This window comes from Peromyscus californicus, unplaced genomic scaffold (genome assembly GCF_007827085.1).
Source record: "Peromyscus californicus insignis strain IS unplaced genomic scaffold, ASM782708v3 Scaffold_15__1_contigs__length_86483966, whole genome shotgun sequence".
In the NCBI taxonomy this organism is placed as follows: Eukaryota; Metazoa; Chordata; class Mammalia; order Rodentia; family Cricetidae; genus Peromyscus; species Peromyscus californicus.
Window position 1 is genome coordinate 59652174 of NW_026294447.1, and position 14208 is coordinate 59666381.

The window sequence follows — 14208 nt, forward strand, 5'->3', positions numbered from 1 at the left end:
TTCTGGTTATTTTACCTTCTACACATTCCTTTATAGAAATTCTAATGCAGAGAGATGAAAATATCTTGGAATGGATGTTTTTACCACACAAACAGAGCAAAAATTAAAGACCTCTGTAGAAAAAGTTTCTGGGTTGATTCTAAAAGGAAAATTGAGACTTCATCAATTAGCAGAAATGGACCCAACAGAAATTGTAGTATCTTTTACTAATGCTGAAATTTCTTCTTTATGGGCAGAAAATGAACATTGGCAAAGAACTTGCAGTAATTTTTTTGGGAGAGATTAGCAACAAAATGTCCCAAAAGCAAGAGAATTTAGTGTATAAAGAGAACTAACTGTATCATTCCTCATTGTATGGGGAACACCAATTTCTGGAGCCCCTACATTCTATACTGATGCAAACATATCAGGAAAAGCAGGTTATTTATCAGGAAATTTAAGTAACGTGGCTCAAAGTCCTTATGATTCTGTTCAAAAGTCAGAATTACATGCTATTCTCATGGTAATATTAGATTTCACAGAACCTCTTAATATAGTTACTGACTCTCAATATGCAGAAAGAGTTGTTTTACATATGGAAACTGTTCAATTTATTCCAGATGATTCATAATTGACTTTATTATTTATTCAGTTACAAGAAATAATCAGAAATAGAAATCACCCCTTATATATAACACATATAAGATCCCATATGGGTCTACTAGGAACTCTAGCACAAGGTAATGATGGAATTGATCAGTTATTTGTAGGAAATGTTCTAGAAGCCTCAGAATTTAATAAGAAACACCATGTTAGTAGCAAGATTTTTCCATCACTTTGCAACAAGCCAAGGAAATTATAAGAAAATGTCTTACTTCTTTGTATAACCAAACTCCACTACCTGCAGGAAGTAACCCAAAGGGTACTCAAAGAAATGAAATTTGGCTAATGGATGTGTTTCATTTTGCAGAGTTTGGAAAATTATGTACACCATATCATAGATACATATTCAGGATTTCAATGAGTAACTGCCTTGAGTTCTGAAAAGGCTGATTCTGTAATTACACATCTATTAGTAGTTATAGCCATCATGGGGATACCTGTAAAATTAAGACTGACAGTGTTCCAGCATATGTCTCTAGTAAAATGAAACAGTTTTTTTTATATTACAAATAAAGCATATGACAAATATACCACACAATCCTACAAGGCAAGCAGTTATAGAAAGATGTAATTGAATTCTAAAAGATGTGCTTAATAAACAGAAAGGGGTAATAAAGACCCCCAGAGATAGAGTGCACAATGCTTTATTAACTTTAAATTTTCTAAATGCTAATGAAAAAGGAATGACAGCTGTGGAGAGACATTGGATAATAGGAAAAAAACTGCTGAATTAAATTAGCCTGTATACTTTAAAAATGTGTTGACCTCAGAATGGAAACCAGGATATGTGTTACACTGGGGAAGAGGTTTTGCTTTTGTTTCTATAGGAGAAGAAAAACTATGGATAGCATCAAAATTGATAAAGATTAGATTTGAACTCTTGATTAGAAGTGACAGTTCATCACACAGCACGACCATTCAATTTAAACTAACTTATAAGACTAACAAATGCTTTTCATTTGATCAGATATAACTTGCCAAAATGGAAACTCCCCAAAGTTAGGGTTGGGGCAGGGTTTTGTTTTTGTCTTTCCAGGAAAATGAAGGCATCCAGGAATCTGAGGACCACTGAACAAGAGACATCTGAAGAAAAAGGATGAATCATCCAGAGAAAATGTTCCAAGAAAGAGAGTAAATTGGCCTATTGATATATCACATTTCCAATAGGATAAAATTTCATAAATCTTCCCAAATGTTTGTTTCTGCTGTTCTCTACAGACATATAATACTAATGGTCTTTTTATATGTAGTACCAGTTCAATTTAAAATTAAAGCTGGTTATTGAGTTGGAGCGTGGCTCTCTCCTTCTCTAAATCCAAGCATGCTTGTTAAAGCAAAATCCAAAATCTCTGTCTCATGTCAGAAGAACCACCTGATATGGGACAGAAGAAAAGCCAAAATTAAAGGACTATTATATTGCCACTAATCTCATAATTTCTTGGTTTTATTTTAAGTCTTTAAAACTTTCCTTAAGGTATAAATATTATCTCAAAATTTATAAGATTAATATATATATTTTAAACTTTTTGTTATATTAATGGTCATATAGAGTACTAACTAATTCTAGAAAAAGGCTTCATCTAGCTTTCTGTACATGATTTCAGGTTTGAGTCTCAATTAGGTAACTAGGAATTAAGTTTTTGTACTCTGGATGTACATAACAAATTATGGTCCTTTAACCTCTTTGAGATCTTCTGCATATGACATTTAAAATGTATAAGTTTTCTTCAGTGAACCATGACCATGCCTAACATGACCTTTGAAGTCTCAAAAAGGAGGATGGGGCCCCATAATGACAATTCCACCTGGATTGTGGTAACACCATTAAACTGACAAACACTACCCAAAGATCAGCTTTGGACTACCAACTGCCCAGGACAATTTTGAGGTGGCTAGCTGAGATGGTCCAGCCTCACAGACTACTCTAGCTAGGACTTGAGATAAGCCCTGTGCTTTCCCATCACACAGAGACTGGATAACAAATGATACAGATAGCTCTCCCAAGACTTGACAATTATCTCAACCTTTTTTCAGGGTCCCCTACAGATGCCATTGTCCCCAGACAACAGGGAGTAATTTTAAGAACACAACACCCACATTCTCAAGAGGTGGGGTGAGTGGTTTTTGGTCATCCAGTAGGTTATTAATATTTGTCATCATTTATGGGGGTTGGTTACAAGTTGTTATTGGTAATGGTCAGGAAAAAAGCTGAACAAAGGAGATTAGATTCGGGGATCTTGTTCTGAAAAGAAAAAGGGGGAATATAGAAATGATAGGATAAAAGGGTAGATTATTGAATCTATTTTTAAACCAAAAAATCAACTACTAGTCTTAAATATTTTACATTGGTATAGATTTTTATATATTGATACAAATTTGAGGTTATTTTTGTTATACTGTATATATGATTCTATTCTTAAGATATTTTTGTATATATATATATATATGCAAATAAAAGTTATTTTTGTTAGAACCTAATGTACATACATTTCTACTCTTGTTCAAGGTATTGTACCTATACAGATCATTTAACAATATAATGTAAAGTTCTAGTCCCTGAAAGTTATTATTACAATCTTTTTAAGATAATAAAGAAATGCAGGTTAGTAGTTAGTTACCTATTACAATCAAATTTACAGTTATGTTAGGTATGTTTTCAAGGTCAAACAGAGATATATTTTAGATAGACAGGTGGTCTTCAAACACTTCAGACATCTATAGAATATGGCATTTAAGATGTTTTAAAAACATATTTTTTTTGACAATGAGAAAGTGTTTGGTCCTGGCAGCACCAATCTACTTCAGAGACGATGATGAACATTAAAGAATTCCATATAGAGTTTACTTTTTTTGTGGCAAAAGTTAGCCATTGGGCAAGAAACTGCCCTTGCCTCGACTGCTGACAGTATGTCCAAATTGGACAAGCAGGACAAAAAAGAAAGTGACTGCTGAACTTTGCTAAGACAAGGATGGACAGTCCTTCAAAAATCCTGCTTCTCAAAAAAGTCTGTCAGATATTCTAGGCCTGTAGCACTGGGATAGATGCCCCATAATTGCAGAGGAACCTTGGGTGACTGACTGTCCAGGCAGCCAGCTGCTTCTTTCATGTCTTAGTTTTGGAAGTTGTTTGCTCTGTATTTCCTGTTTACTCAGGTAATATTATATCCTTCTCAGGTCTCTGATGGAGTTGAAGACTAGATATTTATAGTTATAGTTTTCCTTGTTACCAAATTCAGAAAAGAAATCACAAAAGGAGGTGTAAAGGGTATAAGGTTGAGAAACATAAAAGGATAGTTTTGGGTTGGTAATACAGTTAGGATAGAAAATGAATTAGATACAACACTTTGGACTCACTGAGATAGGATAGATAATGGAGTATTTTCTCTGAATTTGTCAAATGCAAATGGACTGGGCATTTTTTAATTCTTGCCTTATATATTTGTATATATTTATACAAATTATATTTATTGTATATAGTTTTACTGTGTTAGTTAAAACCTTCACTTTTTTTAGACAAAAAGGGGGAAATGTTGTGTGATATTTTTATTATGTTCTGACAAATAAAGCTTGCTTGGAGTAAGAAGGCAGACCAAGCCACTAGCTGACCAAAATTAACCATAGAGTTTTGGGGAACTGGAGACAGAGAGGAAACAGGAAGTAGTAAGGTGGGGCTGGGAAAGGATCTTGGCCTTTTTGGACAGAGGAACAGTAGGAAGGTAGGAAGCTACTGGTGGCTGCTCCCTGCTTCTCTGATCTTTCAGGTTCTCACCCCGATATCAGACTCCTGACTTTTTATTGATAAAGATTAATTAGATTAACGCTTCAGTCTGCCATCCTGGTATTCCTTCCACAGACACTCCTAATCCTGATGGCTCAGCCTCAGTTGCACATCTCAATATCCACAATAAGAACCATGCAACTGCTGTCCCGGCACAAAGGCACATTGACACACCAAACAGGAAAGGCCACCTTTATTGGAATTTCCTCTGTGGATGCTCCCCATCAGGCTTCTCAGCCTCAGATGCATGCCTTGATACCCATAGCCAGGACCATGTCCTTACTCCTCCCCAACTCATCTTTGGTTCTGTCATGTCCCTGTTCAGGTGTCAATTATGTTGTTGACAAAACTTTTCCTGGTGAGATACAACACACATCTACCCACCCCAGACCAAACACTCATGACAGACCAAAGTACAGATATCACCAAAGTCCAGCTTGGTGAACCAATGAGTTTTATTGGGGTTGCTTACAGGAGTATGGGTGAGAGGTTACTTACAGGAGCAGGATGACTCAAAGACAGCTGCATCAGCAAACCCCAGCATGGTGACAGCTCACAGGCTGGGAACCTGGGGCACACGGCACAGCCTGCAGGCAGCTCAACAGGTTGGAGAGTGCCCTTTCCAGGTGCCTCAGTTGGTCTAAACCTCTTCCAGGCAGCTGGTCTGGTATATGAGTGAATCTTCTTTCCTGTGAGTCTTGCAGCTTGGCTTCCTTCCCTCTGAGGGGAACTCTTGCTTTTATTGCTTACTCTGGCAGGGAGGGTCCCAGTGAATCGGGTCAGTTTCAGGAGTTTCCTTGAACTGTATTGGATTGTTTATCTTCCTGTTTAAAGAGCTTCCTGGTAGGATGGCATGTTTCCATCTCGAGGAATTGGGAAGGCGTCCATATCCAGCTAAGCTCTAGCATCCTCATTGCACCGGAAGACAAGTCCAGCTCCCACCAAGCCATTCCTGTCTAATTCAGAGACTGTCCTTCCCATCTGCCCTCCAGCATCAAAACATCCTGCTCCTCACTTTATTGTGTTCCCAGATAGACCATCCCCACCCCTTCCCTTGCAGACTTGTCACATGTCCTACAGGATGATACAGGGTTTCTTATTTCCATCCAAGCATGCAAATTACCAGAGGACAAGGGAGCAGCCTTGCCACCAAGGAACTTTTCGTGTGGTGCTTTGCATCATGGTTGTACATCAAATGTCTGTTAAATGGATCAAGGGCGTGCAACCCTGGACCATGCATGGTGATACCAGGATGTTGGCAGCATTGACTTATCTCCAAGAAGCCCAGACTCCTTTTCATTCCATGGTCCAAATGCAATAGCTTCAGATCTACTCCTTTCTGATTTGGATTTGTACCATACTTACTAAGTTGCATTTATTTTAACTACTTGTTTTAGAGAAATTATTCACTTAAGAGAGTAATCATGGTTTCTTCTGCAAAACATACCCGTTCCAGTCTGTCATGCAGATTACTTTTATTTAGGTGCAGACACCTGCAGACAAAACTTACTCTCAGAACCTCCTACAGCACCTTTTTATCTTTTTGTTTTCTTTCCATTTTTCCACACAGAACTCTCGTGAGAACAACCGAAAATGCTTTGCTTAGCATTTTCAAAGGCAAAAAAACAAGGGTTAAGAGGATACATTGATTTTTTTTTTTCAGTGCCTTAGGCTGAGGATGTAGCTGAAGGGTCTGGCATTTGTCTAGCATGCTCAAGGCCCTGGGTTCGACGAAGGCTGCTCCTAAATCATCCGAGTGAGCGTCTAATGTCTTTCGCACTTGAAACAGTTCACACCTACAGTCTTACTTCCTAGTGCACTCCATCAGTATAGGATGTCGGATATTAGCAACTCCAATAAAGAACTGTGGAAGTAGCAAATTAGAATGCTAAGCTTCTTCTCTCATAAAGAGCTACCAGACAAGGGAGAGAATCAAGTGATCCCTGGTCTCCATGCAGTTTTCTCACAAACTACTGACCACTGCAAATTAAATAACAAAAACTTCGAAGGCGCAGGGTCGCCCAGTTTTAGTGGAAGCGGGAGACAGCCTGCCCTGGTCTTAACTCGCCAACTCTGGTGGGCCGGGCCGATGGGCGGGGCGTACAGGTATAGATGCCTTCGAGCGCGCAGCAAATGGGCGCTGCCTCGGTGGACCCAATCCCCAAGACGTAAGGTAGGCCGTGCCTACGCTGGGGAGGCGGGGGTTGTCTTGTAGGTTGATCTTGCATGAACCTCGGCATGGGGGCACGTGGGGTTATGGGGAACTCGGTGGATTCAACACTTGGACCGCGGTGGGTGGAGCCTGCTCTGGGGAGAGCGCCTTTGCATGCGTGGGCGGGGACGAAAAGAGAGGAGTAGGGTCTGTAGGCGGGACCTCAATGAATCCCGCCCCCGAGGCATGCGGTGGGCGGAGTCTACCCCAGAGCGGGCGGCATTGCCCTCGTGGGCGGGGCCTAATGGCCAAAGGAAACCGCCGCTCGCGCGGTCCCGAGCCTCATCTGCAGAAACGTCGCCGCAACCTGGCTTACGGGACAGCGCTTTTCGTGACTGGACGGCTGCAGAATAGTTGCCATACGTTTCACATGTTCACTTCCGCTTCTCACTGTCCTGTGCTCTCTGTCCCGCCCCGGCTCAGCGGCTGCGACTTTATCACCTCTGTCGTACCCACACGCCCCCCTCTCCTCAATAGCTCGCTTCCTGCTGGCCCCTTCAAACCCTTCAGACCTGGGCAACTCGGCCGCACAGGAGCCGATTGGCATCGAGGGGGTGGGGACAGGCCGCGCAGTGGGCGGGGCGACGCTGCGGAGCGTTAGGGCACGTGAGGCCGTATCGGCCAATGGAGTGGCGCCGTTGAGGGCGGCGGGGCGGGGAGAGGGCGGCGTGGGACCGGCGCGGGGGCGGGGCCTGACGCGGGGGCGGGGCCTGCCGGGAGAGGGGCGGAGAGACGCCGCCGCCGCTGCCGCCGCCGCCGCCGCCGCGGCTGCCGCAGCCTCTGGGAGCCTGGAAAAGGGGAAGCGAGAGCGGACGAGCGACTCAGTCCCCGGGCGGCGGCTGCAGCGGCGGCGGCGGCGGCCGGGGCGGCGCGACGGCTGGGCCGGGGGCGCTTCTGCTGCTGCGGCGGCGGTGGCGGCGGGCGGCGGCAGGGGCGGCGGCGGCGGCGGCGGCCCGCACCAGCCATGCCGAATAAAAACAAGAAGGAGAAAGTGAGTCGGGGCGGGGGGCTCCGGGACCGGGTCGGGGGTCCCCGCGTCGGCGGGTGGGGGCGGGGCGGCAGGTCGTCCTGGCTCGCGGGCGGGCCCAGGGCGCTGACAGGATTGCACGGAGCTGGGGAGGCCGCCGAAGCTCTGAGGTGGCGCTGAGGTGCCGCGGTCGCTCTGGGTGGCGGCGGATGCTCCGTGCAGGGCTCTGCGTGGCGGGGGCTGGGGTGCTGGAGCGTTCCAGACTCGCCCCAGAAACCCTCACTCGTGAGGTTTAAGGGTGGGAGGGAAGAAAGGGATGGGCCGAGGGCACTGCCTGAGATTGGGTTTATCTGTCCCTGCCTGGAGTTTTCACCCCCCCAACGCAGACGAAGAACACGAAGAGAAACGGAATTGGAAGGCTTCTGGTACTGTGTCTGTACTCCATATGATGTAGTTTGCTGCTGGCATTTTAAAGCCACCAGAAGCTCTCAGTGACATGAATCAATTTGGAAACGGCATTTGAGCCCATGCTTAGTGGTCCAAATATTGAGAACACTAATTGATTTTTTTTTTTTTTTTTTGGATGATGCTTCCCAGGAACCACCAAAACCGGTGAAAAGTGGAAAAGGTTCAAAAGAAGGACAAGACACAGCAGAACCAGAGGTAACTGCTGTCACATACTCATGGTTTTTCTTGAGCAGCTTTTAATCTAGGGTCTAACACAGAGGGTAATAAAAACCAAAGTCTCATAAAATGTGTCCCTGTAGGAGACTTTTTGAAGTGTTTTCGTATGAGTTACTTATTTTTTTCCCACTTTGGTTGAAGTGCACACCGTGAAGGTGACATTTTAAAAATAATTTTGCAGCCTCTAACCTAGCAAGCCCTCCCATGTGAACTGGTCTTAAATTGAGCCCCTAGCTCGATTTCATATTCCTTGTAGCTTTAGGGTCAGCCGTTCCTCCCTTTTCAGATTGTCAGGTGTCTTTCTCAGTGACTCTCCCAGGGTCCTTGCTTTCCTTGGTGCAGTCTCTTCAGCTGGTGTCCTGGGCAAGCTTCCCCTGCTGATGCCTGTTCCCTTGTGGCCTTTTCAGCTACGTGTTGGCGTTTTTGGACATCTCTAATTTGGGTACTTTTTTTCCAGTCTTCTATTTCTTTTCTCTCCCATCCCCTATCCTCATTGTTGAGTTCTGACTTTTCTTGCTTCCTGGCTTTGGCTTATTTCGGGAATAGCTGGAATGCCCCCTTGGGTCGTTTGGTAGAATCTGTGTTCGTTAGTAGAGTTGTACCTTGGGGCATTTGCAGGGCAGCCACTTTGTTTTGCCCTCTCTTGTATCTCATTGTCTTGGAACTAGAGCGTCCAAGGCCGAGGATCCCAGAGCTCTATTGGCTCAGTCTTTAAAGCTGCTCACTACTCTTCCTTCTCCAGAGCTGGATCTTCGAGATCTTACCACAGACATTTTAAATTTGTGAATGGTAGGCCTCTCCTTCCTGCAGGCCTCGTTAGAATGAGTTCGGTTCTGCCTGGAAAACGCAGTTGACTGCCGATAATCTGCAGGGTTATTTTAATTCCAGGTTGTCTTGCCCCTCTCATTTGGTGTGTTCTAAGCCTCCCTCCTCTGCAGCAGGTGGTTCATCCCAGCAAATCTGTTTCCCTCCCTAGAGTGAAAGCAGCAATCCAAAAGGTTCCTGAAATACCAGTAGTTAGGATTGTCTGTGCCAGTCTTTGCCTGCCCTTTCTGTACAGCAGACCATGACGTTTTCCTGTGGCAACGCTTTTGTTTGACTGCCTTCCAGAACCAGCGCTTCAGCAATTTTTACATGAAATGTAGTTGCTTTGCAGGGGTATATGCTTTGCAGGGGTATATGCTGTGTGCTTCGTTTGTTGCCTTATAGTTAGAACTGCTGAGACTTCTTACTGTTCTCCAAACCTTCCTTGCTCAAACATACTTGTATCCCGTTATTCTTGGGAGTCACAGAGAAATAGTTGTATGTGTGTTTCATTTCTCCCTGTGTTAGGAGAAAGAACCTTGCTATAAGGATAGGATAGATAGTGTTGAATTTTGACCTGAAAAACCCATCCCCGTTCAGAAATGCCCATGCCACTGCTGTGTAAGAAAGTATCTGTGAAGTCCATTGGGGGTTTTGCTGGGAGCTGTGTAGGGCTCTTGAGTGTGGCCTGCCATGTCCAGTGTGATGCCCCAGTTGTCTTTTTGTATCTTTTCTAGTGCTACTGTCTAAGAACTGGAGCCACAAAGCTTGAAATGACCACTGAAAAACACTGAAATGTTGGGCACTTCACTCCTTCCTCAGAAGGAGGCTCGAGGCAGCATGGCCTACTAAGCATGACCCTTGGCAGATGCCTGCGTACATTATTTTGCAGGAATACAAATCAAGGCGCTTTAGTTCCTGTGAACTCTGGATTGACTCCTGCTTTCTGATCACTGTTTTCCTCCCCTCAGCCTTCAGCTCAGTTCTTCTCTTCTAGTCCCACCCACTTATGCCAGAGTGATTGACTCAGCAAGTGAACTAAGTCATTACTGCACACACTTTCTTCTCCCGTTGCTTTGAATTTGGATATTTTAACCTAACAGTTAAAATAGGTTTGGTGTTCCCATGTGGCTCCTTGAGCCCTTCTAACACCATATCTCCTTCACAAGCAGCAGTTTCTCTCATTGCCCCACAAAGGTGGCTCAGAGCCTGGACAGTTAACGCACTCAGGCTTCACGGCCTGGAGAGGTGAACAGGGCAGGTGCCCAGCCACGGATGAGCCGCCAGAGGCTTAGGGAATAACCCCAGCAGAGATCCTAGAAGTTAGCCTGTGCCTGACTTAATACACCATGTCAAGTATGTGGAGAGTCCTTACAACAGACGTTTGGCTGGCGGTCCCCTAGCCTCATGGGAGACAAGGCATCAAGCGGTTTATATCGCAAAACACTTTTTGGCTAGAACATGGGCTTTTTCATAAGGAAGGAAAAGTACTAGAGTGAAAGACATCATGAGACGCAGGGAGATATTCCAGGCTGGGAGTTAGCAAAAGTGATGATTCCTGCTTACCACAAGTGATGCACTCACTCACCTTGGGCAACATATTTTCTCACCTCTAAGACAACTTAGCTAAAAATTGGGGAAAGGGGGCGTTTTTAACCATGTGGGACAGATTAGGCCCTACTTTTCCTAAGAAATTTTGCCCTGTAAGATGTATAGCAGGATAGATCTGTTAGTATAGTGACCAATACTGTTAAAGGTGGTTATTGCTGCTGAGCAGTTCTTGTTCTGGAAATTTCTTCAACGACACGCTAGTACATCTCTCTTTCCTTTTCTTCTCTGCCAAATAGGATGTTAAAGTTTGACTTGTTGCTTATTCCCATGTGTCCTGGAAGTAAACATTTCTGTCCAGTGCTAGATACAGGTTTAGTTTGTATCGTATCTTTAACTGACAGGCCACAGCTGATCCATGGGCCACTTGAAGTTGGAAAATGTTGTGGAGGTCGACAGAGAGAACAAATTAGCGTTCAGATGTAGAGGATCATGATAAAGAGGACCATGACTAGGCACATTTTTATGAATACTTAAAATCTTAAATTATTCCGGAATCGGACATTCATTTTGCAGGGTCAGGCCATTGGATGGTGTTGCTGTATTGTCTTGTTGTGTTTTTAAAGTCTGTGTACTTTGTCCAAAGTTGACGTTTTACATTGTGTTCAAGATTTTCATAAAGTGATTTGTTTTCAGCACATTAAAGGTGTTTTGAGTCTTGTTCTCTGTCTGTATATTTTGTCTGCCTGGCTCAGTTTAGTTTTGTTTGAAAGTCTCTCCAGCAACTCTTATGTAACATCCAGTGCTTGGAGAGAAACCTGAGCAATCCTCCCTCCGACTTGCTATCTCACTTTGACACCATTTACCTTTATAACTCTTGTGTCCCTTTGCATTCTATTGCCACTACCCACTGGCATCCTGGAGCAAGGGAGAAGAAGACCGAGGCTTGTCAAGGGTCACATTGTACTGGCTGGTAAATAATGTTTTCTATAAATTAAAACTAAAATTTATACAAATTAGTAATCTAATAACAACGATTACATGTAAACATGAAAGTAAACATAAAAGCTACATAAACATAAAGTATCCTTTACAATTAACTTGGGGCTTTCTGCTCACTGTCTCTGGATCAGGTATATTTCTTGAGTAAACTGGAAGAGGACTATGAGAGTGGTTTGGAAAGAGCCATGTGGTGACTTACCTGATGCCCTCTGGAAGGGCCAAAGCCTCCATCCATAGGTTGACTTCAGTCTTACCTTGGTTGGCCCTTCTTAGGCCTAAGGCCCTTGCCCAGTGCTCAGGTGCAGCCTCAAATGAGAGAGCTTGGGAGCTGTTAGGAAATGGCTTCTCTGGGTTGACTGCCTTTGGGGCCTCGGAAGCTGGTTCTTCCTGAAGGTACCCTTTCCTCCAGCTCCCACTCCATCTACATGTAAGCTGATAGGTGGGAGCCCTGGGGCCCCACGGACTGCTAGTGCTTAGTCTCTGCCCTGGCCATGTCAAGCCAGGAGTTTTGTTAGAGGCTCTTCTGGGGCTGTGTCTAGTTTTCCTTGGCCTTGCCCACTAAAGTGGCAGGCATTGCTGAATGTCTCCAGAGGACGGAGTGGCCCCTGCCGAGCCACTGAACTGAAAAAAGGCTCTACAGAGTGTGCATATTTACCTCCAGAGTGTGTCTGGTGCTCTCTCCTGGGTATGCTTCCATGTGGACCAGCAGTGCTCAGACAAAAAGGAAGGGCCCTTTATACTCCTCAAAGGCATTGGGATCCCAGACAGCTTTTATGTAGGTGGGTTACAGCTATCTACCCATATTTTTCATATTAGAAATTAAACTGAAAAAATTTTAAGTATTCATCAGTTCAGCTAATAATAGCAATAATACTCATTACATGTTAACAAAAATAGCATTTGTGTGAAAATAACTTTAAAAAGTTCCCTGAAAAGAGGGGCACTGCTCTAGGTTTTTGCAGATCTCTTTAGCTGCCTGGCTCTACATTCAGTTAGCACATGCATAGCTCACAAAAATGTTCACAACATCAGACTTCAAAGAATTCATGAAGCCATGTCTAAGTTACTGTGAGGACAGTTTGACTTCCTGGATCCCTTGAAGCATCTAAAGGATCCCTAGGTAGGAGCTCCAGACATGCTTTAAGGACAACTGTTTCAGAATACCTTTCTGAGGACTGGCAGGATGGCTCAGTGGGTTAAGGTTTCTACTGCCCAACCTAACAACCTTTAGCCCCTGGGACCCACGTGGTTGAAGAGAACCGACTCAGGCAACTTGTCCTCTGACCTCTTGGGGCGCATGCACACAAGATAAGAAAGAAGAGAATTCAAAAAAGAATCCCTATCTTACTGTCTTCCAAAAAAATGATGGAAGCCTTCAAATTTTTTTAGCACCAAATCACATTCATCTATTCTGAAATTCAAGAGGTTTGATTTTTTTTTAAGGTTTATTTTTATTTATGTGCATGAGTGTTTTGCCCGCATTTGTATGTGTGTACTGTGTGTGCCTAGTGCCTATAGAGGACAAGAGAGGAATTGCTGGTGGTTGTGAGCTGCCAGGTAGGAGCTGGCAATGAAACCCAGGTCTCCAAGGATGACAGGTGCTCTTAACTCAGCTGTCTGTTCAGTTAAGAGGAAGGTTTTCTTTTCTTGGACCAGATCTCGTCTTTTAAACTTGGTAGTAATTTGCTGTCACTTAGGTGTACTATACTGCCTTAAGCCACCTTGCCTCCTTGTGGCTCGCATCCCTTACGGGATGAGGCCCTTGAGGGCAGCTGCTTAACATGCCCTGTGATTGTCTTTGTACTCTCCATGTGTTCATTAGGACCAGCAGTCGAGAAGTCTTTGGTTGTTGGATTTTAAAGTGCTGAGGAGGTTGGGGATTTAGCCCAGGCGTGGAGCCCTTGCCCAGAAATGCACAGGCCTTGTGGTTGGTCCTCGGCCCCTAAATAAATAGTGCCGGACATAGGAGACCTTCAGGTCGGCCTTACTTCTCCATTACTGTAAATTATGAATAACTCTTTCTTTCTTTCTTTCCTTGTTTTCTCCCTTCCTTCCTTCCTTCTTTCTTCCTTTCCTTTCTTTCTTTCTTTTTTTTTTTCCCCGAGACAGGGTTTCTCTGTATAGCTTTGGTGCCTGTCCTGGAACTCACTCTGTAGGCCAGGTTGGCCTCCAACTCACAGAGATCCGCCTGCCTCTGCCTCCCGAGTGCTGGGATTAAAGGCGTGCGCCACCACTGCCTGACTGTATATAACTTTTAATTATTATTTATTTTGTTATTTTGATCCCCAAAGGAATGTCAATGCAGACTTTTCATTCAATATTATTTATTTTAAGTAAATAACATAATACTAGCTCAGATGATTGACAGGACTTTTTATTTATCTTTATATCTGAGACAGGGTCTTACTATGTAGCCCAGGCTAGCCTCTTACCTCAGCCACTCAGATGTTGAGATTATAGGCATGTGCCACCACCACACCTGAGACATAGGACTTTTTCTGATGTTTGTGAAAGTTTTAAGCAATAGAAAGTTGCTTTAAAAAAAGAATAATTGTTTTACAGCTTACTAAA

The 14208-nt window shown here is 43.9% G+C and overlaps 1 protein-coding gene and 1 pseudogene across 5 annotated transcripts in view; one reads left to right on the forward strand and one right to left on the reverse strand.

Annotated features, from left to right (window-relative positions):
- Positions 1–7598, reverse strand: part of LOC128110347 (60S ribosomal protein L19-like) — a 93927-nt pseudogene extending 86329 nt beyond the window's left edge.
- Ppp2r5c (protein phosphatase 2 regulatory subunit B'gamma) overlaps positions 7503–14208 on the forward strand; it is a 150882-nt gene continuing 144176 nt past the window's right edge. For 3 of the 5 annotated variants that reach the window (XM_052738975.1, XM_052738976.1, XM_052738978.1), the window contains exons 1-2: positions 7503–7623; positions 8197–8262. In XM_052738975.1, coding sequence (XP_052594935.1) covers positions 7597–7623; positions 8197–8262 — 93 coding nt within the window. In that variant the 5' untranslated portion in view covers positions 7503–7596. The remainder of the gene's footprint in view (positions 7624–8196; positions 8263–14208) is intronic. The other 2 variants (XM_052738977.1, XM_052738981.1) reach the window with 1 other exon arrangement.